Source organism: Staurois parvus, unplaced genomic scaffold (assembly GCF_062004578.1).
Source record: "Staurois parvus isolate SC_StPar_1 unplaced genomic scaffold, SC_StPar_1.0 ptg000114l, whole genome shotgun sequence".
In the NCBI taxonomy this organism is placed as follows: Eukaryota; Metazoa; Chordata; class Amphibia; order Anura; family Ranidae; genus Staurois; species Staurois parvus.
The window spans coordinates 161,804-185,666 of record NW_028317910.1 but is presented as its reverse complement, the minus strand read 5'-3'; the positions used below and the strand labels follow the sequence as shown (position 1 = coordinate 185,666).

The 23,863-nt window shown below is 43.4% G+C and overlaps 1 protein-coding gene across 1 annotated transcript in view; it reads right to left on the bottom strand.

Moving 5' to 3' along the window:
• SSPN (sarcospan) overlaps positions 1-5,245 on the bottom strand; it is a 47,617-nt gene extending 42,372 nt beyond the window's left edge. The window contains exon 1 of the mRNA XM_089671683.1: positions 3,776-5,245. Within this exon, the coding sequence (XP_089527809.1) occupies positions 3,776-4,069 (294 nt within the window). The 5' untranslated portion in view covers positions 4,070-5,245. The remainder of the gene's footprint in view (positions 1-3,775) is intronic.
• Between the last annotated feature and the right edge of the window lie 18,618 nt (positions 5,246-23,863).

Genomic DNA, 23,863 nt, shown 5'->3' with positions numbered 1-23,863 from the left:
AGGACACAGACAGCAATAAAACTGACTAGGGGTCTAACCCATTCCACCTGAAACTACATGTTTGCTCTCTGTATGTAACATGACAGTTTATTGCTCAAGTCATTTTTCTCAGAACAACACTCACAGCCCTGTGACAGAAAACAGTGTCATGCAGTTTCAAGCACCATTCTAGTAATATATTAAAGCTGAACTGTAGGCAGATATAAAATACACAAATGAAAGCAGCTCTGTTTTCATGAATACATAATTAAATGTATTTTTAGAAAGCAAACAGTGTAAAAACATGAATTTGACCTGGCATGAGCCTTGCAGTCCCTGTACAGTAGTGCTGGAGAATGAGAGGAAGAAGCAGCAGCAGGAGCCAATCAATTCATGTGTTGACAAGAAGCATGCTAATAGGAGGACAGAGCAGAGTGACAGACACAATCCAATCACTATGCTGCTGCTCCTTTCACTGCCCAGTCACTGGCTGGGGGCGGGCCTATAATGACCTGGGCTCGGAAGTGAGTTGGCTGATGCTGACAGTGGAAAAAGTACATGGGTAGAAATCTCTGGATTGAAGGTGAATATTGCAGCAAAAGTTGATCTTGTTATTTATTTTAACTGCTTGACCACCGCCCTATAGCAGATTTACTGCTACAGAGCGGACGTTCTGTGCAAAATCACATATATAAATGTGATTTGCACTTCTGCTGCAAGGGCAGCCAGTGTGCCGCTTCTGCTGTAATTGACACAGCAGAAGCTGATCAACAGGTTCCGGTCAATAGATGAGCGCCGGCACCCGTTGATTGCCGAGGAGACTGACAGAACGCAGCTCTGTCTATGTAAACATAGAGGGAAAGAAAATCCAGCAGATTGCCTAGTAAAAACACCTAACACAGTAAACAAAACACTGGTTAGGCACACAGTTAAACCTTTGATCGCAGTAAATGTTTAACCCCTTCCCATCCAGTGTCATTAGTACAGTGACAGTGCTTTTTTTTTGCACTGATCACTGTATTAGTGTCACTAGTTCCTACAAAGTGTCAGAATGTCCGCAGCAATATCGCAGTGCCGCTATAAGTCGCTGATCACCACCATTACTAGTATTAAAAAAAAAACTTGATTTTTGAGCAAACCAATCATTATACGCTTATTTCGATTTTTTTACTAAAAATATGTAGAAGAATAAATTTTGGCCTAAATTTATGAAGAAATTAGATTCAATTTTTTTTTATTGGAAGTGTTTTATAGCAAAAAGTAAAAATTAAAAAACATTTTTTTTTCATTTTTTCATTTATAGAGCAAAAAATAAAAAACTAAGTGGTGATCAAATACCACCAAAAGAAAGCTCTATTTATGTGAAAAAATTATATTTTTCACTTAGGTACAGCATTGCATGACCACGCAATTGTCAGTTAAAGTAACGCAGCGCCGTATTGCAAAAAAATGGCCTGGTCATGGGGGGGGAATCTTCTGGAGGTCAAGTGGTTAATGAGCTACTAACTTCTATCTTGTTAGTTTGACCTGCTTTAATATAAAAAGTAAAGACAATGCAGACAGCAGGAACTTGATATAAACATTTCAAACAACATCATTTTATTGTAAGGATAATCAAGCAAGGAACCTGGAACCTTTCGGGGGCCTATTTTAAAAAGCATTTGAAATCAGATTCTGTTGTGCAGCTCCCTGCTTCTCTGGGCTTTTGACAGGTTTATCCCCTGAGATTTATAAAGCTGTGGCTTGGAGAGCCAAGTTGATTCATAAAAAAGTTGAATAGGAACTGGTGCATATTATAAAAGCCTGACAGGAACAAAAGATTGCAAAATGAACAGTTATTATAATGCCTTTCTTTTTAGTTTTGGACACAGTTGGAAACTTTAAAGCTGAACCCTGGGATAAGCAAATATTATTTAAATATGAGAGGCCTTTGCAGTGTATATTGGTGTCCTCTGTGAATTTTTCCCAGATCTGTGCAGCCATCCAGTCCTAACTGTTGTATCTATGCAGGAGCTTCCTGTAATAAAGACCAATCACAACTGCTTTCTCTTGTGCAGGGTGACTGGTCTTGTCTCCACCCCTCCTTGTAATTTTCTGCAGGCAGTTTGTAGTGGGTGGAGCCTGCTGGATCCTCCCATAGCTCTAGTCTCTGCACAGGCTATGTACAGCACAGTAGTAGTGTCACTTCTACTTTCATAAGAAAATATCTGGATTTGAAAAGACATTTGGTACACTCAAAGAGGATTTAAATCATTGTAGCTATTGGAGAATATACTTAAAAGAAAGTTTTTTTTCCCAGAGTTCAACTTTAAAATTTCTTCTTTTTATTTTTGTCTGTCACCCCTACTGGGGAGATTTTCCACCATTTCTTATCCTTGTTATGTCCATGCTAGAAATAGAGGAGTGGTTGCCTTCGAGACAAAACATTTCTAGAAGTTCTAACTAGTGTTGCACCGATACCGATACCCGTATTGATGACAATACTAAGCAATTGCACGAGTACTCATACCCGTGCAAATGCTTCGATACCTAAAACCGATACCTTTGAGGTGTGATTTGAGCATATACAAAATGAATGGGCTCAGATCACACTGCACAGAATCACATGTGATTTGAACAGGAATGCGGTGCGATTCAGTCCGAATCACATGCGGTTTCCCTGTGGGTGCAGTGCGATTTGAACCATTCATTTCCCACAGGGAAACCGCATGTGATTCGGACAGGATTCGCACTTCATTCCTGTTCAAATCACATGCGATTATTTGCAGTGCGATTTGAGCCCATTCATTGTGAGGGAAAATCTGCACAGATGGCAACAAAAAAGTTCACTCGAAACTGAAAAACAGCATACAGCAACTAAAAAACCTGAGCCTCTAACCCTTTCCTGTTCTATTCAAACCTAAATAAGTTTTAGCTAGAGTTAAGCTTTTAAAAAAGGAGTCAGGATCACATTTCAAGCACTCGCACATGCCATTTAAAAGTGGAATACTATTTTTGTGAGTGAAGTCTTTATATGAACAGTGAGATTAATGGAATAAAAGAAAAAAAAAATAAGGTAAAATTTAAAGCGCCAAATTAAGTGATTAAAAATACAAACAAAACTGTAGCTTAAACTTTTATAATTAAAACTTTAAAATTAATCTTTACAGCCAAAAAAGTGTCAATATGACCATTCCTAAAAATTATAAATAGGCCCCCTTCCAGGAACAAGATTATGTGGGATAAAGCTTTGGAATCAGGGAAGAACCCTCGAAATGTTGGGTGACACAGACAGAGGCATGAGACGGGGCACGTGGCAGTGAAAGGGTTAGCAAACACTTGTGTTGGAGCACAATGGACAGGGATGGGGTGATGGGTATTCCCAGAACTGCAGGGCTCTGAGGTTCACAATGGATGTCGCCATTAACCCCTTTTGCAGCTGCTGCCTAGCCAAGAAAATATTGAATTGCAATGCACAGCGGGGTCCCCGGCTGGCTCTTTAAATTTGGTTGCCGTAGTAACGGCACACACCATCCGCTTGCTAATTGCAAAGCGTCTGGGACATTTTCCACTTCAATTTGCAGGAGCGGGGCTATTCATTGCTGCAAAGGGTAACCGGGTGCATCACCTAATCTCTTTGCTCGCAGGCCCCACTGTTATCCGTACCCCCCCACCAACCACCACTCCACCCGGATCCTGAGGCAGCCCACCGCCCTGCACGTCCTTGTTAGTGCGCTGGTGCAGAAGAGGTTAAGTGAGCGTGACATGCACATGGGGTTATTGCCTGCTGGATCATGCAGCAACCAGATTTGCTTACAATAATCCCGGCCCAGTGTGGGGTGTCTCTGACTAGTAATGAGGAGCAGTTCGCTGCCATGATGAAGGCCACCGTGGCGACGGACACGCCGAGGGTCAGTTGGAGCAGGGCCACCAAAAGAGGGAAGCGGCAGCCGCAGCAAGTGTGTGCCTCATCCTGCTGTCCGGCCTTGGCGACTTTCTTCTCTGTTTTCTGCTTTTTCTGGTCCGCTTTTTTGTCCTGGCCTTCCCCTTGGCCCTTGGCCGGCTGCTCTTGGCTGGCTGGGGATAGCTTGTGTTTGTTGTCCGCTCCCATTTGGATGCTGAGTGCGTGAAATCAGGCTTGACTGGTGTCTCTCTCGCTCTCACTCTCTTCCCTTTCTATTTCTATCTCCCACACTCTCTCTCTCCCTCCCTCCCTATTCCTCTCTTGTCCCACTCACACTCTATCCCCACCTCTCTGCTTGTTCCCTTTCTTCCTTCTCTTTATCTTACTGTCTCTCTCCTCTCTTTTCTCTCCCTACTCTCTCTCTCAGACTATCTCCCCCTCTCTCTCTCTGCTGTCTCTACCTTACCTCTCTCTATCTCACACCCTCTCTCTTCTTTTCTCTCTCTTTCTCTTTTTGTTCTCTCTATTCTCCCTTTCTTCTCACTCTCACTCCTTTTCTCTCTCTCTCTCACTCCTTCTCTTTATTGATCTTATCTCTCTCTCCTCTTATTTGCTTTCTCTCTCCCCTTGTTTTTTTCTCTCTCTTTTTCTCCCTCTTACCCCTTTTCCCCCTCTCTCTTTTTGCTCTTGTTACTCTTCCTCTCTTCTCTCTCTCTCACCCGTTTTTTTCTCTCTTTCTTTCACCTAGCTCTCGCTCTCATTTGTCTCTCCCCTCCAGCCCACTCTTCTTTTATCTTTTTCTCCCCTTTCTCGCTTTCTGCCCCCCGTTTTCTCTCTCTTTCTCCTTTTCCCCCTCACCTATCTCTTTCTTTCTCTCTTTTTTCCTTCTCTTTCTCTTACTGCTTTATTTTTCCCTGCCTCTCTCCCTTTTTCTTTTAATTCTCTCCCTGTCTCTTGCTGTTTCTTCTTCTTTCTCTGTTTCTTTTCGTTTCTTGCTGTCTCTTCCTCTCTCTCTCTCTCTCTCTCTCTCTCTTTGTCTTTCTCTCTCTCTCTCTGTGTTCTTTGTCTATATCTTCTTATCTCTTCTTTCTTTCACTCTCTCTCACTGTCTCTTCATCTTCCACACACTTCTTCTTATTCCTCTCTACCTTACTGTCTTTTCTTCTTTCTTCCTCTCTTCTTCCACTATATCTTTCTATCTGGTCTTTCTTTCTCTCTCACTGTCTCTTCTTCTCTCTCACCCTTTCTCTCTCACTGTCTCTTCTTCCCTCTCACCCTTTCTCTCTCACTGTCTCTTCTTCTTTCTTCTTCTCTCTCTCTGTCTCTCTCGTGCACACCCTGGCTGCCTGCAAGCCGTGAAGGGATCCTGGTATTTGGGAATCACAGGGCTGAACTAATATGGAAAGCATTTGGAGCAAATTCTTCAGCCCTTAAATGCCACTTATAGGCAAGGGAAGCAGAGGGGGGCTTTGAGGGGTTAGCGGAGTGCCAACCCGCCAGGGCCCAGTGAAAAAATGGATTCACGTTCGGCTGTGTGACAGGAATGAACGCTGGCTCGGCAGGGGCTAATGAAATGCAGAATACCAAAACGTGACAAGCAAGGCTTAAATATTTCAGTAGGCCCAAGGAAATGTTCCCGAACAGCTCAGCACCCTGAGGCCTTTCTGAGCATTGGGGCCAGACAGGAACTGACTGCACACAAATTGCCATCACGCAGAGGGTGGGTGATGGAACTGGCAGCTGGGTCCTCCCTGATATAATCATATATTAAGCCCCGACACTTCAAAACAAACACCACAGGCCCGTGTAGGCTGAGCGTGTTATTAGATGCACGTACATAATCAAATACGCAAACAGGCCCTCGCATCAGGGTGCGTGATAGCCCAGCTGCCAATTTATTAAAAGCAAACTGCTCACAATAATGTCTTATCACGCTATATACCCAATTATTGGACCACTTTGGATTGAGGAAACCGCTGCTCTCGCACTGCCGCACTGTTTTTCTGCAACTATACTCCCCAAATTAGAACAAATTTAAATGGCATATTGTAATGTTAAATGTCGAATGATGCATTATGTGGCCAAAGGTTTGTGGCCACCTGACCATCACAATTATATGTGCTTATTGGGACATTGCATTAATGGTGACCATGCACACTTTGATAAATGCTCAATTTCTTTTCCGAATGATCTGTTCTGTTAGGAAAAGTCGATCTATAGTCAACAACCCATTTGTTTGGTATGCCACACACAGGGAAGGGGATTTTGATCAATAGGATACAATCATGGATTTTGAGCCTTCCCCAAACTGCGGTTCCAAAGTTGGAAGAGCACCATTGTCCAAAATGTCTTTGTATTCTGTAACATCAACAGTCCTCTTCACTAGAAACACCTCAACTCATTTGGAAGGATGTCTACATCTGGGCATTTTGATAGATGTGATGGTCAAGTGGTCAGAAACCTTTGGCAATATAGGATAGGCGGAAAAAGGCAGTTCAAAATCTGTGATAAAAGTGCTCAAATTGAAAAATTTGCCATTTGATCATAAGTTGATTGCACATCCTGTGCTTTAGGCTAGAGCAGCGGTTCTCAACCTGGGGGTCGCGACCCCTTTGGGGGTCGAACGACCATTTCCCAGGGGTCGCCTAAGACCATCGGAAAACACATATTTCCGATGGTCTTAGGAACCGAGACACCGCTCCTCTGACTCAGTCGATGTGTGGGCGGGATGACACGCTGCCCTGTCACCTGGCCACACCTCCGGGATCCCTCAACAACTCCGCCTCCTCGCCGCTGATTGGCCACCGGAACTGTAGCTCAGGAGAGGCACACAGGCGGCCAATCACCGGCGAGGAGGTGGAGCTTGGAGAGGAGGAGCCGAGCGGCAGCGCGCGTAGATCTAAGAAGATCGAGGGAACTGCCGGAGTAAGTGAAGAGGAGAGCGGCCAGAGAAGGAAGACAGCTGACAGGTAAGTGAGAGAGCGAGCCCAGGCTGGAGCAGGGGTCAGCAAGGTAAGTATCATTGGTGTCAGTGGGAGGAATAGTGCCCTATCATTTGTGTCACTAATACCAACAATGGGGCACTATTTCTCCCACTGACACCAATGATGGGGCACTATTTCCTCCCCCCCCCGCACTGACACCAATGATGGGGCACTATTCCTCCCCCCCACTGACACCAACGATGGGGCACTATTCCTCCCCCCCACTGACACCAACGATGGGGCACTATTCTTCCCCCCCACTGACACCAACGATGGGGCACTATTCCTCCCCCCACTGACACCAAGAATGGGGCACTATTCCTCCCCCCACCGACACCAACGATGGGGCACTATTCCCCCCCCTGACCCCAAAGATGGGGCACTATTTCCCCCTCCACCACACTGACATCAATGATGGGGCACTATTCCTCCCACTGACACCAATGATGGGGCACTATTCCTCCCACTGACACCAATGATGGGGCACTATTCCCCCCACTGACACCAATGATGGGGCACTATTCCCCCCACTGACAGCAATGATGGGGCACTATTCCTCCCCCCACCGACACCAACGATGGGGCACTATTCCCCCCCTGACCCCAAAGATGGGGCACTATTTCCCCCTCCACCACACTGACATCAATGATGGGGCACTATTCCTCCCACTGACACCAATGATGGGGCACTATTCCTCCCACTGACACCAATGATGGGGCACTATTCCCCCTACTGACACCAATGATGGGGCACTATTCCCCCCACTGACACCAATGATGGGGCACTATTCCCCCCACTGACACCAATGATGGGGCACTATTCCTCCCACTGACACCAATGATGGGGCACTATTCCTCCCACTGACACCAATGATGGGGCACTATTCCTCCCACTGACACCAATGATGGGGCACTATTCCTCCCACTGACACCAATGATGGGGCACTATTCCTCCCACTGACACCAATGATGGGGCACTATTCCTCCCACTGACACCAATGATGGGGCACTATTCCTCCCACTGACACCAATGATGGGGCACTATTCCTCCCACTGACACCAATGATGGGGCACTATTCCTCCCACTGACACCAATGATGGGGCACTATTCCTCCCACTGACACCAATGATGGGGCACTATTCCTCCCACTGACACCAATGATGGGGCACTATACCTCCCACTGACACCAATGATGGGGCACTATTCCTCCCACTGACACCAATGATGGGGCACTATTCCCCCCACTGACACCAATGATGGGGCACTATTCCCCCACTGACACCAATGATGGGGCACTATTCCCCCACTGACACCAATGATGGGGCACTATTCCCCCCACTGACACCAATGTTGGGGCACTATTCCTCCCACTGACACCAACGATGGGGCACTATTCCCCCCACTGACACCAACGATGGGGCACTATTCCCCCCACTGACACCAACGATGGGGCACTATTCCCCCCACTAACACCAACGATGGGGCACTATTCCCCCCACTGACACCAACGATGGGGCACTATTCCCCCCACTGACACCAACGATGGGGCACTATTCCCCCCACTGACACCAACGATGGGGCACTATTCCCCCCACTGACACCAACGATGGGGCACTATTCCCCCCCACTGACACCAACGATGGGGCACTATTCCCCCCACTGACACCAACGATGGGGCACTATTCCCCCCACTGACACCAACGATGGGGCACTATTCCCCCCACTGACACCAACGATGGGGCACTATTCCTCCCACTGACACCAACGATGGGGCACTATTCCCCCCACTGACACCAACGATGGGGCACTATTCCTCCCACTGACACCAACGATGGGGCACTATTCCTCCCACTGACACCAACGATGGGGCACTATTCATCCCACTGACATCAGTGATGGGGCACTACTCCTTCCACTGACACCAATGATGTGGCACTAGTCCTCCCACTGCAAAATTACAGTTATGAAGTAGCAACGAAAATAATTTTATGGTTGGGGGTCACCACAACATGAGGAACTCTATTAAGGGGTCGCGGCATTAGAAAGGTTGAGAACCACTGGGCTAGAGGGAGGTTCTGTAGAATTTTTGGTTCTGTCCTTAGTCTGCAAGTAATTCACAACAATTGTTAACAAATATATTTATGACTAAAGCCTGTAAACAGTCTTTACAGGCTTTATTCACACACATGCTGCTGTCAGTGTTCCTGAAACAAAAGGCAGGACCTGGCTGGCAAATTAGTAGTGGATAGTAGAGATGGAGGTGGGGGGAATCCACTTTGCTGTACTGCAACTGGACAATGGGTATGAAATCTGGAAAGCTGGTATGTGAACTAAAACAGCTGGAACTGAAGGGAAGTTGTTGGCCTGTGTACAGCCTAGAACTAGGATCTCTGGATCCAGGAAGCTTCACAGTGGCATTGGGAATGTTCTGGAGACCAATGCTTGCCAGGCAGATGACTGTGAATTTGTCAATATATCAAAATTAGTGAAGTGCAACAATATCAATACATGTACAAATTCAACTCAAAATGAATTATCTGTGATAATCACTCAGTCCCTATTTAAGAATAGAACACAGACAAAATAAAAAAAAAAGATTAAAGATAAAAAAATAAATAATAAAAATAAAATAAAAGATAAGTCCAAAACGCCCCAGTTGAATTTAGTGATGATCTATCTTCACTTCTTCCTGCAGTGACTTGTGTACCTCCACCAAACAGGTGAAACCTGCTCACCTTAAATATACTTAAACATGCTCATCTGTATCATCCAGGCGGTACAGCTTTTAAGGCAAAAACTCCTCACTTCACTTCTGATTCAGGGTAATCGTACATTCTGATATCAATTGTGCTCATATATCACCAAATATAGATCACATGAAATAGAAAGGCAAAGACATAGCGCTTTCCGTTTCTAAAATGTATTCAAACACCCCAGAAAATAAAATACACTCTGCGCTTTGTTAAAACTGTCATCAGCCTGCTCACAACTCTGCACCACCGCCATCAGGAGAGCAAAGTGGTGAGCAGGCTGATGTCGAAACCATTCAGCAACTTGTGCATGATGATCATCGGAGAACAATCCACAACATTGCTGTCATTGTTGGTGTGTCGTACGGGACAGTCTAGGCAATCCTCAAGTGTGATTTGAACATGTGCCATTTTGCTGCCAAGTTCGTCCCCAGGCTGCAATGATCTCACTTTCACACCCACCCTACTTGCCAGATTTGGCTCTTGTGGCCCTCTTCCCGAAGATGAAGATCCAGCTCAAAGATCACCGTTTTGACAACATTTCGGAGATTCAGCGTGAATAGTAGAAAGTGCTTGACACGCTTCAAAAAGAAGACTTCCAGGACACATTTCAGAAGTGGCAGGAACACTGAGGGCGCTGCATTGCTGCGCAAGGGGACTATTTTGAAGGTAATAGTGTGCAAATATAGATAAATAAAGTACTTTTTTGTAAACTGAGTTAATATCAAAACTTTTTGATACCACCTTGTATATGCAAAAGAGATCAAATAGTGTAGTATTGCCAGTAACTTTTTAATAAAAGAAAAAAAGAAGTAACACTCACAATGTACAGAGACACATACAGGTGAAACTCGAAAAATTAGAATATCGTGCAAAAGTTAATTTATTTCAGTAATGCAACTTAAAAGGTGAAACTAATATATGAGATAGACTCATTACATGCAAAGCAAGATAGTTCAAGCCGTGATTTGTCATAATTGTGATGATTATGGTTTACAGCTCATGAAAACTCCAAATCCACAATCTCAGAAAATTAGAATATTGTGAAAAGGTGCAATATTCTAGACACAAGAGGGTTTATTTACTAAAGCTGGAGAGTCCAAAATCAGACTCCCTTCTGCATAGAAACCAATCAGCTTCTAACCTCAGCTTGTTCAATGAAGCTTTGGCAATGAAACCTGGAAGCTGATTGGTTTCTATGCAGAAGGGAGTCTGAATTTGGACTCTCCAGCTTTAGTAAATAAACCCCAAAGTGTCCCACTCTAATCAGCTAATTAAGCCATAACACCTGCAAAGGGTTCCTGAGCCTTTAAATGGTCTCTCATTCTGGTTCAGTAGGAATCACAATCATGGGAAAGACTGCTGACATGACAGTTGTGCAGAAAACCATCATTGACACCCTCTATAAGGAGGGAAAGCCTCAAAAGGTAATTACAAAAGAAGTTGGATGTTCCCAAAGTGCTGTATCAAAACACAATAATAGAAAGTTATGTGGAAGGAAAAAGTGTGGAAGAAAAAGGTGCACAAGCAGCAGGGATGACCGCAGCCTGGAGAGGATTGTCAGGAAAAGGCCATTCAAAAGTGATGGGGACTTTCACAAGGAGTGGACTGAGGCTGGAGTCAGTGCATCAAGAGCCACTACACACAGACGTATCCTGGTCATGGGCTTCAAATGTCGTATTCCTCTTGTTGACGTTGAACAACAAACAACATCAGAAGCATCTTATCTGGGCTAAAGAAAAACAGACCTGGTCTGTTGCTAAGTGGTCCAAAGTCCTCTTTTCTGATGAGAGCAACTTTTGCATCTCATTTGGAAACCAAGGACCCAGAGTATGGAGGAAGAATGGAGAGGCACACAATGCAAGATGCTTGAAGTCCAGTGTGACGTTTCCACAGTCTGTGTTGATTTGGGGAGCCATGTCATCTGCTGGTGTTGGTCCACTGTGATTCATTAAGTCCAGGGTCAACGCAGCCATCTACCAGGAGATTTTGGAGCACTTCATGCTTCCTTCCGCAGACGAGCTTTATGGGGATGCTGACTTCATTTTCCAGCAGGACTTGGCACCTGCCCACACTGCCAAAAGCACAAAAACCTGGTTCAATGACCATGGGATTACTGTGCTTGATTGGCCAGCAAACTCGCCTGACCTGAACCCCATTGAGAATCTATGGGGCATTGCCAAGAGAAAGATGAGAGACATGAGACCGAACAATGCAGAAGAGCTGAAGGCCGCTATTGAAGCATCCTGGTCTTCCATAACACCTCAGCAGTGCCACAGGCTGATAGCTTCCATGCCACGCCGCATTGAGGCAGTAATTGCTGCAAAAGGGGCCCAAACCAAGTACTGAGTACATATGCATGCTTATGATTTTCAGAGGTCCGATATTGTTCTATGTACAATCCTTGTTTTATTGATTGTATGTAATATTCTAATGTTCTGAGATTGTGGATTTGGGGTTTTCATGAGCTGTAAGCCATAATCATCACAATTATGACAAATCACAGCTTGAACTATCTTGCTTTGCATGTAATGAGTCTATCTCATATATTAGTTTCATCTTTTAAGTTGTTTTATTGAAATAAATAAACTTTTGTACAATATTCTAATTTTTTGAGTTTCACCTGTACAAGGGTCTATTCACAGCATGCACATACACAGTGTAGATCTGTTAGCTCAGCAAGATGGCGCCTGGCCTCTCCCAGCATGAAGTTGTTATACAAGTTCTGTCCTCCTTATCTCCATATCGCCTCTTCAAGCCTTCTCAAAGGAGCTTTTGACCACCTTGATTATTTTAAGGGGTCCACCACATCAGGTGAGGAGACAGGAGAACAGCCAATAGATAGACTTGTGAAGTGGGAAAGGTGGGTCCAAGTGTGAAGATGACAAGAAACCTCTAGAATTGCACAAAACGTTCACAGGCTGGGGAGGGCCAAGATCTGTAAGCATTATATAGTTGCAGCAGATACAAATCAGGTTTCCTGCCCTGCCAGATCCAATGGCTTCAGTACTTCTTAGTCTATGACCTGGAACAAGTATGCATATTAGAAGCATCAGCTTTATTCTTTCTAATGCACTCATTAATACATCATTAAATGAGCCAATAAGTTGTGCTGCAGTGTCAACAAGGAACATGCTGATAGGAGGAGATAGCAAAGTGACAGTGTGATGAGCTCATCAGTCTGCAGATTCTCCTTTCACTGTCCAGTCACAGACTGGGAGAGGGACAAGATTTGTAAGTGTTACATAATAGCAGCAGATACAAATCAGGTCTCCTGCCCTGCCAGAGCCTGGTAATTTTAAAAACAAGCAGAGCAGAAACACAGCTCTCCAATTTGCATTTCATCTGTGTATTGAGCTGTTTGCCTGGAGTTCAACTTTAAGGATTGTGGCACTAGGATATAAGCAGTTCTGGTGGCTCAAACCGACCCGCGAATATCATTATAAAATGATCATAAAATAACGTCACAATAAATCCTCACAGAGTGATACGCTCCAGTTTTTCTCAGGGTGAATGATGCCAGTGGGTGTGCGGGAAGTGATAACCGGATTTCAGAATCTCCCTGTCACCGTTTCCCTCGGCTCTTTCCCAAATAATTCTGTTTCATGCTGAAATTTCGCACTGGGTGAGAATTAAAAAGAGTTTTGATAGGTAAAAGTCATCAAGAGGGAGCATCAGGAATGTTTCTCACCTTATTTGTCAAGTATACCAAATGCAAAGTGATAGGAGGACAACTCTGCAATGATTTCAGGGAAAAAGACAACATGACTGTGTAAAAATGCATTAGCAGTAGCTCAAGGACAAATTGACTAGAACAGATGATTTTGCTTACTTGTCCTGGTAAACAGTAGGCTAATAAAGCACAAGACATGTAATGTGAGCAAGTAAGCACTGTTCCTCTCTGGAATGCTGATTGACAGATCCTGCTGAGATTTTGATCCTTGAGTCCCAATGAATGGTAACTGGTGACTCTTGCTGACACTGTAATCCATGATTCCCAATGAATTTTAATTGACAGCCCCTGCTGAGAATGCAATCCTTGACCCCCAATGAGTAAGGGTGAGCAAAACTGAGAATTCTAATTTCCAAAAAATGTCAGCGCAAAATCAGAACATTTTGGAAAACTTTTCCCATTTTGGATAAATTCATCAGAGCCAATAGGGAATGTGAAACCAAGGTCGGTTTCTTTTTCAGTTTCAATTTTTTTCTTTTTTTTTTCAAGCAAATTTAATCATTGTGGTTCCATGGCCAAAATTTAGAGTTTTATACTACCCTGCATTGCATCCCAGAATTCTCTGGTAGTCTTCAGATTACATAATGCCATGCACATGGTCAAGACATCCAGTGCCTGAAGAAGCAAAGCAGTCCCAAAACATCAGTGAACCTGCACCATGTTTGACTGTAGGGACTGTATTCTTTTCTTTAAAGGCCTCATTTCTTTTTCTGAAAACAGTAGAATGACTTTGGCTTTACCAAAAAGCTGTAATTTTGTTTCGTCTGTCCACAGCACATTTTCCTAGAAGAATTTTGGCTTCCTCAGGTAAGTTTTGGCAAACTCCAATCTGGCTTTTTTATGTTTCTGTATCAGCATTGGGGTCCTCCTGGGTCTCCTACCATAGCATGTTTTTTTATTCAGACTGTGACGTATAGTGCGAGCTGACACAGTTGTACCCTGTACTTGAAAGTCAGCTTGAATCTGTCTGGAAGTTGATTGAGGTTCTTTAGCCACCATTCGAACAATCCTTCATTGCAATCTTTCTCTTTCGCCCACATCCAGGGAGATTAGCTACAGTACCATGGGCTGTAAACTTCTTGACAATGTTGTGCACAGTGAACATTAAGACCTCTGGAGATGGACTTGTAACCTTGAGTTTATCCATGCTTTTCCACAATATTTGTTCTCAAATCCTCAGAAATTTCTTTGCTGCTCTTTCTCTTCTCCATGCTCCATGTGGCACACAGAGACAAACAACAGAAAGGTTGAGTCAAGTTTTGCACCATTTTAACTGGTTGCCAGTGTGATTTCTATATTGTCAGCACCTGTTAATTGATACAGGTGAGTTTACAATTTTGAAAAGGTGCCAATAGTTTTGTCCAGTACATTTTTGGGGTTTTACATGTAATGTGTCAGATTTGGCTTTTTGCTTCTCCACTTTTTTGTGTCACACAAATACAAAATAAGAAATAAACAGGAAAATGCCAAAACATTTGCAATTGCAAAAACTTTCTGGGCGAAGTGGAACATTATCTGACAGAAATGCAGGGGTTCCAATATTTTTTGTCATGACTGTAAGTCACCATGCTCCCAGTATATATGTAGCTCTACTCCCACAGGAGCTGCAGGAATACTGTCCAGGTCTTCGCCAGTAACTTTGCCCCAAAGCCAGGCACATAGGCTCATTCACATGTTTCTCCAATAACAACATTATCTGAGAGAAATGCAGGGGTTCCAATATTTTTTGTCATGACTGTAAGTCACCATGCTCCCAGTATATATGTAGCTGTACTCCCACAGGAGCTGCAGGAATACTGTCCAGGTCTTCGCCAGTAACTTTGCCCCAAAGCCAGGCACATAGGCTCATTCACATGTTTCTCCAATAACAACATTATCTGACAGAAATGCAGGGGTTCCAATATTTTTTGTCATGACTGTAAGTCACCATGCTCCCAGTATATATGTAGCTGTACTCCCACAGGAGCTGCAGGAATACTGTCCAGGTCTTCCCCAGTAACTTTGCCCCGAAGTCAGGCACATAGGCCCATTCACATGTTTCTCCAATAACCAGTCTAGGGGTGTTATTTTTGTTGTTTTTATTTTTGGAAAACTTGGATAGGGATGAGAGAGGTGAGTGGGATACTCCAAAAATAGGAATGATGTACATTGAGGACTTTAATTATTATTATAAGCTATGTTGGAGAGCTTGCTTGAATCAAACAGTGGACTTCAGCTTAAGGCGGTAGTATACTGTAAGAACGAAAAAAGTCCCCTGCAAGGAAATGTCATAATGTGCTAGTATGCATTGTATACTGTACTAGCACATTATGTAAAAGCTACCTTAAAATGAAACCCTCCAGGGGCGAATGCCACTGCTGCAGAGGTCTCCATCTTCACCCGGTCCTTCTTCTGGGTTTGTGATCTCCGGCTGTCTGATAGGTTGGGCTGCGATGTAGTCACTCCCATGCATGCACACTAGAAATCCCGGACCACGACTCTGAAGGAACATCACGGGTATGCCGTTCCTTCAGAGTGCATGCACCGGCTTTAGGAAAGAGAGAATATCTCCTACATGGTGAATGTTTAGGAGATATTCATTTTACCTACAGGTAAGCTTTACTATAAGCTTACCTGTAGGTAAATTTAAAAAAATGAGTTTACTACCACATAGCACGGGCCATAGTAGTAGTAGTATTAGTAGTAGTAGTAGTAGTAGTAACAGTAACCTCTTTAAAACCCCACAGCAGTGTCCCATTAAGGAGTAGGTCAAGTGGACAGAGCTCTTCAGAAGCCGCTGTTCCCTTTGCTAGACCCAAATCTGACTTCCAAGCACCAGAAGGGGTTAAACATCACTCTACATTCCTTTAGGGATGCCTGTACTCACAAGGCCCACAAGCAGCTGGATGCCTTCCTCTGTGATACCAGACCAGATCTTCAGTAGATAGCCCCTCAGTCAACATAGTAGGATCCGGGTCTCAGCATTCAGATCCTCAAGTCGTCCACCTAAGGCGGGATGTCAGCAGTTGCCCGGGAGGGCATTGTGCACTCTCCCAGGCTGGAACGATCCTATACGGGAAAGTCCAAGAGACCGATATGCTCACTGAATATATGCAGTTACCCAGCATGCCATCAGAGCCAGGCTCTCTGGGATAGGCTGAGGCTGTATCTATATTCATGCTGCCATCTGCATAACACCACACCTATCATCCAGAAACTTCCACAGTCTCCTGGATGCAGAGAATGTTAGGCAGATTAGCAGCACCTGAGCACACAGAGCAGACCTAAGTAAACAATCACAGCTCACCAAGTGTAGTGAGCCAACTATGCTTTTACCTAACAAATAATTACAGCCACTTTGACTACAGAGTGCCAACTAAATTTATCATTAAAAAACACAACTAATTCTATCTATCTATCTAACCCTAGTACCTTCCTAGGAGGGTGCTACATAGTCAGTGGAGGTGTTGTTGATTGTTATATCCTGCTCAGTGTTTTACAGGCTGCTTGTTCGACTATTCCCCCCTGCATTCTAGAGCAGCCTTTCTCAACCTGGGTGCCTTGAGGTTCCTTCAGGGGTGCCTTGGCAAAATGTCTAAAAAAGCCAGCAGGTGGAATAAGCCTGCCTCTTAGTTACGCAAAGCCACAGGTTTTCATTGTGCATCATTACTACCTTCTAGCTGCCAGCGTCCTGACAACCAGTGACATCATCAGTTGATAAGGAGGATGTCAGTTGCCTGCACAACATCCTAGTTTGACCGCCCCCCCCCCCATCCCTCTCCATCAGGGCTGGGGTCACATTAGCTCAGTGATGGAGAAAAACTGAGGGAGAGGAGAAACATTGGAATACTACTCCGTATCAGTGTGAAAACATTTATTTGCTTTGGAAGAATAAATCACTTCTAATGTTGGGTGTCCTACGTGTGGGGATGTTGCTGCATTATATACGACTATTAAAATAGCTTTTCACATTTTAGAATGGGTTACCCTTTTAAAATTATGGACAGTCTTGAGGCACCCCATTTTAGAATGGGGTGCCTCAAAACTGTCCATAATTTTAAAGGGTGCCTTGGGACTGTCCATAATCTTAAAGGGTGCCTTGACTGAAAAAAGGTTGAGAAACACTGTTCTAAAGGATTCCAGAATCACAGTGGGAGGAAAGGCAGAAAAGCAGTGTGACTATTTATGGGTACCCAGACATTCCCTGGGAAGATGTGCTCCGTTGGTGGCTGGAGAACCCATAAAATGTCTGAAACCTGGAGCAATGAAAATGGGGGGGGGGGGGTTATTGGTTCTGGGTCCAGTCCAACAGTAGGAACCCTCTGGCCCAAGTTGGAGGAGGGTGTCCAGCTGTTCTGTGGTATTGTGAGCTCAGTTTCTCTCTCACTGAAGAGTGCCTGGTGGACATCTGAAGGAGGCAACTGTTGAACCTGAGGTATTGTGAGTACCGACCTAAATCCTGAGCCCTAGTGGCTGTGTGCTGATACTTTTCTCTCCGCAGAGGGCTCTAGCAAGTGCTTAGTGGTTCTTTCAGAACTACCTGTTTTGTCCCGATGCACAGAGACTGATAAGTAGTAGGAGAAGTGTCCTCTGGTTATTTGGTGTTCTTCGGGTATCCCATGCTTTCCTTCACCCCATCCAAGTTTATTCACAAGCAATAAAAAACATTAAAAACACTCCTTAGACTATTAATTGAGCTAGAGTGAGAAAATGTTGTGTGCCTGGCTGGCTCTGTACTAAAATCAGGAATGGAACCAGCTGAGTTACAGCGATTCCTTTGGGGGTAGAGCTACATATCTATAAAAGGGATGTTACTGAAGGACAGTAAATTGCCTGTTGCTCACACATATGAATATTAAAAAAAACCCATCTAGCTGATGAAATTTGTAAAGATCATAATTTTGACTGGTGGAGTGACGTAGAATGAAGCACCCAGTTCTCTCTTTTTAGTCTTGAGGACGTAAATAGATGTAAATGTTAACCGGAAGACAGTTAGTTTGATAAATAGCTGTGTATCATAAACAGTTTTTTTTAAGTAAGATTCTTATTTTTACCTTTTTTTACATTCTTTGTTACATCTCAGCACTGCAGATCTCATGCAATTTCTTTGCAACCACTTCTTGTCTGCATTCACTCCAGTGATGACTGCACAGCATTTTCAGTGCTTTCTGAATTTGCAGGAATTTTCTCTCACTTGGCTGTTTTCTCTAGGGTCAGGAAGTGAAGGGAAATCTCCCCAATGGGATGGCAAAAAAAATAAAATAAAAAAACTGACAGGGGTTATAGCCCTCCCTTATTCTATCCAAAAAAAAGGTTTTGCCTGTCGTTCTACTTGAAGGGAAGGCTGGAATACAACTTTTAGTACTTGTAGCAATTCTTTAGTGAACACATACACTGGAGGATTCTCTATTGTTTCTCTCTTAAACGTGACAGCAATAGTTACAATGCCAATAAAACAAAAGATTGAAGTGATCTTGTTTGAGCAGACCTTGTTCCGCATCGAAATCAGCAGACAGCTAGCAATGTCAGCCGCGAAGTTCGAGGTGCACTGACCCAGGGTGGTGCTAATGACGGCGGGCTGAACTTCACGTTTCACGCATTAATGACACGGAGGGGAGGCGGGGAGGATCTGTGCTGAGCGAGGGAGATTCTGTTGCTGATAATTCTCTGTCTCTTCACCTCACAGATACAGCGTATTTATCAACAGGAGAAAACTGCATTTTTTGTCATTTTATTACCAAAATGTCCTTTTGATCAGTCTGGGCTGTTTGTGGAGGAAAATGGTCATTGTCGATAATGAGGAGTTGAATTTTACAGAGCTTTGATTTTAGATGTCAATTTCATTTCACTGCCTAATGTAAAATTATTATTATTATACAGGATTTATATAGCACCAACAGTTTACAAAATGAACGTAGACATTACAGTTACAATACAATTTGGTACAAGAGGAAGCAGAGGGACCTGCTCATTAGAGCTTACAATCTAGGTCTTGGAGGAAGGGTTGAGTGATACAAAAGGTAATAGCTGTGGGGGATGAGCTGATGGAGGAAATAAATGGCTGTTTACTAGATAGAAGCAGGATAGACTTCTTTAAAGAGAAAGGATTTCAGGGACTGTCTAAAGGTGGATAGATTAGAAGACAGCCAGACATATTGGGGTAGAGAGTTCCATAGGATTGGAGAAGCTCGGAAGAAGTCCTGGAGGCAAGCATGGGAGGAGGTGACACGGGAACTAGAGAGCAGGAGGTCTTGGGAGGATCGAAGAGAGTGGTTTGGTTGAAATTTTGAGGCCAGGTTGGTGATGTAGCTGGGGGCAGAGTTGTGAATGGCTTTGTAAGTTGTTGTTAGTATTTTGAATTTTATTTGTTGAGCGAGTGGAAGCCAGTGGAGGGATTGGCAGAGAGGGGTAGCAGACACTAAACGGTTCGTAAGGTGGATGAGCCTCTTATAGTGTTCACCTATTTTTTTAGTTTTGAATGGCAAAGAGCAACTTCCTTACTTAATCCAAAAACAAAATATAATCTATTGTGGTTTACCAGTTCTTCATGTGGTGGCTGCAATAATTTTCTTTTTTTCAGGCATTTTCACCTGGTGATCCTGGGAACAACACACTTCCTGTCTTTCAGTGACAACGTTTACTCACTGCACTATAGGGGAGAAGCATTGTCACCCTAGGCTGCTTTATTGATTTGGACTGCAAACTCCTACCCCTCTCCTCATTTCCTTAAAATAGGGAGAAGGTGTTCTGTATTTCATAGAGGAGAACTAGGACAGGCTGATAACTTGGCTTGGAATATCATTGCAGCATTGTCAGCTCACTGCAGGAAGTTAGAAGCGTATTGGATTTCTGGCCCAGGTCAACAAGTTTTACTCTTATTGAAAAGGAATGAGGTTCAGGTTTACCACTATAATGGGTTCGAGGTGAATCCTACTGGTTCCAGATTCACAGGTCCAGTGGATTTTTGTGCGGATTCAAAGAATTTATGTTGAACCATAATTCACTGCATGACCTTTGAACTAAGGCCACCAGGTATAGCAGGGCCCATAAAGGAGCTTTTGGCTAAGCCAGACCCCTCACTATAAAAGGGGAGAGGGAGCACAGAGTAGTGTCAGCATATTGGGAGCTAATGTAAGGAAAGCTGACAGTTAGGAAACTATACTTTAATTCAGGCTGATAGCTCTTTGGACAGTCAACCCCATTACTGCCTTTTTTGTTTGTTCATCTTCTGATTGTTATGTCTTTCATTTTATTTTGTGGTTTGAGGTCAGGGGTCACATTTGGCTGCTGTCCCATCTATTGCAAACATTATTTTTCAGAGTGTGGTATTTAGGGGCTTTTATTTATTTACCTTATTTTCACTTTGGTGTGTTTAACCACTTGCCCTCCAGAGGATTTCCCCCCCTTCCTGGCCAGGCCATTTTTAGTGTTACCGTGCTGCGTTACTTTAACTGACAATTGTCATGCAACGCTGCACCCAAATGTAATTTACGTCCTTTTTTTCTTTTTGGGGTATTTGATTGCCTCTGTGGTTTTTATTTTTTGTCTATAAACAAAAAAATACAGACAATTTTGAGAAAAATACAATATTTTTGTCTTTTTGCTATTAAACATGTCCAATAAAAAAAAAATTTAAATCAAATTTCATCATAAATTTAAGCCAAAATGTATTCTGCTACGGTTGCTAAAAAAAAAATCCCAATACGTGTAAATTAATTGGTTTACGTGAAAGTTATAGTGTTTATAAAATGGCGGTATATATACTGAATTTTATTTTTTTTACTAGTAATTGCAGAGATCAGCGACCTATAGCGGGAATGCAAAACTGCGGGACTGCGGTGGGCATTCTGACACTAGGGGGAACTGACTTGGTGTCACTGATATCCCCAGTGACACCAATACAGTGATCAGTGCTAATGTACTGACACTGTACTAATGGCATTGGGCTAGAAGGGGTTAACATGTGGGGCAATCAAAGGGTTAACTGTGTGTTGTGTGCTGTTTCACAGTATGCTGTGTGTGTGCTTTCAGCTGTAAGCACACTACTTTGTATGGCTCTGCTAAAGCAGTGTGCAGGAGCTGACAGGGGAGAGAACTGTATTGTTTACATACAATTCTCTCCCCCCAATACTAGGCGACTGACAGCTGAGGCTGCAAATGGTGGTGCGGGTAGGCGTGCGTCCCCTACCTGGACTGCATTTATATGTGATTATGCGCACCCATGCTGCCCTGTAGCAGTATTTCTGCTATAGGGCGGACAGGAAGCAGTTAAAGTGAAGCATTCCACTGCATCGTTTGGAAAAAGAAAAAAATATGCACAAACAGTGTGTACCTAATCTGCCTTGTATTATATAATTCACATTCCCTGCACTCCATTATCCCCATAGATAAAATAAAAGTTAGGCATATACCAGTTAGGCCTATTATCCCTGATTAAAACTGTCCAACGTCTGTCCACTTTTACACTATTGCATTCTCTGCAGTATCCTAATTCTTGTAGTAAAGCCCCAACCTGTGCTGTTTGCCTCTAGGTAATTTATCCCTAACCTTGATCAATTAAAATTGTCATGCTACAAAAATCTGCAGATTACTGTGGCTGGGATGACGGTTGTGCGCAAATAGCTGTGGCCGCCAGACACGTGATATTCGTTTAGGTACAAATCAAACATCAAGCAAAAATTTTCATTATTTGGAGATTCAGATTTATCCAAATCACTGGATCACAATAGTAATGAATTTCATCAAATCCAAAATAAATTTTTATGGAAACAAAAAATGTATTTGTTTCATTTGTTTGCGACTTTAGAGGGTTTTATAAGTTCAGTAATATTTGTCACAGTCTGTATTGTTATGATTGGCCAAAGTAGCAAAACATCAAAGTTGCAAGCAAGTTGCATCAAAGTTGCAAGCAAGTTGCCAAAATACCATAACAACATAACCAATGAATCAGAATCTTCATAAATAACTTCCGAAAATTCGAATCGATTTGGAACAATGAATATACAAAACAAATCCGAATATATGAAAACGAATTCCGAAAACAAATCATTCTAACATAACGAATATGATGAAACAAAATGATTGACTTAACAAGTGAATACAAAACAAAACAAATTTGTTCATTGTGCATATCTCTAGTGGACGCTCAGCTCATACAGTGTAATGACAAGCTGTTGATGGTTGCTGCTATTCATGTTCGCATTTGTTCGCATAGCCAGTGATTTCATGCGGTGACCATCGTTGAACACATTACTAGGTGCGATAAGCTGCATTGATCAGCATTGATCAACAAAACCTCAACTCAAGGACACATAGAAAGCAACTGTTTTCTATTGGATCTCATCACAGGAATAGTAGGAACCCCTCACAATAAGTATATCATGTGTGCAGACCTGGGAACTCAGCACATGAATGGTGGGAACTTCTTTTAATGTACATTGCTTGAGTAGAGCGCAAGGAACGTAGCACAGAGATGGTAGGAGCCCTTCATAATGGATATAGATGTTTTTCAGACCCAGAAACCCTTCAAAATAGGCACAGACCTAGGAACTTAGCACAGGAAAGGTAGGAACCCCTCGTAAGGACAGCAGGTGTGCAAACCTGGGAAGTCAGCGCAGGAATGAGGGAACACTTAATAGTGGGCAGAGCCAGGCACTCAGGACATGGATGGTGTAAGAACCTCCTATAGGGCAGAACAAGTGTGTAGACCCAGAAATTCAGTATAGGGATGGTGGAAACCTGCATAATGGGCACATCAGGTTTGTATATCTAGGAAGGAGATTTCGTCAGTCCTGAGCTATAGGAAACTGTGAGATTGTTTAGCTCTCCAGCGTCCAGCAAACACAGAAATATCAGTTTTGCATGGACTGAGCCTTTAATACTTTAATTTCCGTGTTTTTGTTTCATAAAAAGCAGGTGGTTAATGACCACTATCCGTAATGGTTCCCTTCCAATGCTACAAAATGCAGAAATTGCGGAATTAATCAAAATAGCAAGTTGATTTGAGCCCTGGGGGGGCTTATGAAAATTCTTGAAGGATGGAACTCAGTAGAATGAGGGGCTGCTGCAGGAGACAGGGTTTAATCAGAAATACAGATTCATCTTTTGATATTAACATTCATTTCAGATGTCAGCTCACCAATTAATTGGAGCCAAGGTGTACTGCAGGGGACTCAGGTAATGCTGAGATGAAGAATTGTGTGAGCTATGTTTTTTAGGAAAAGAAAGCCAACCATATAAGTTGATGGGGAAAAACGTTACCTCTTGGATGCATGTCAGAACATCCAGGGACCTGCTCTGTTCTATCCATGTGCAGTGTGTGACCTGTGCATGCTGGATCGTGGTCTTTTAGCTATGGTTGGTTGCTCCTGAACTCTCATGTGTTGCCCTTGTGTTAGCACATTTTCCGGATTCTAGGTATGCACAAAGTCCAAGGTGGGTAGGTAAACCCCTTCTCTCTTGGTAGACCGTGTTGTACTTGCTTGGCAGCTACCTATATCATTAAATTATCTTTGGTCTGCCTTGGTTATTACTGACTCGGGTTGCCTAGCTCTTC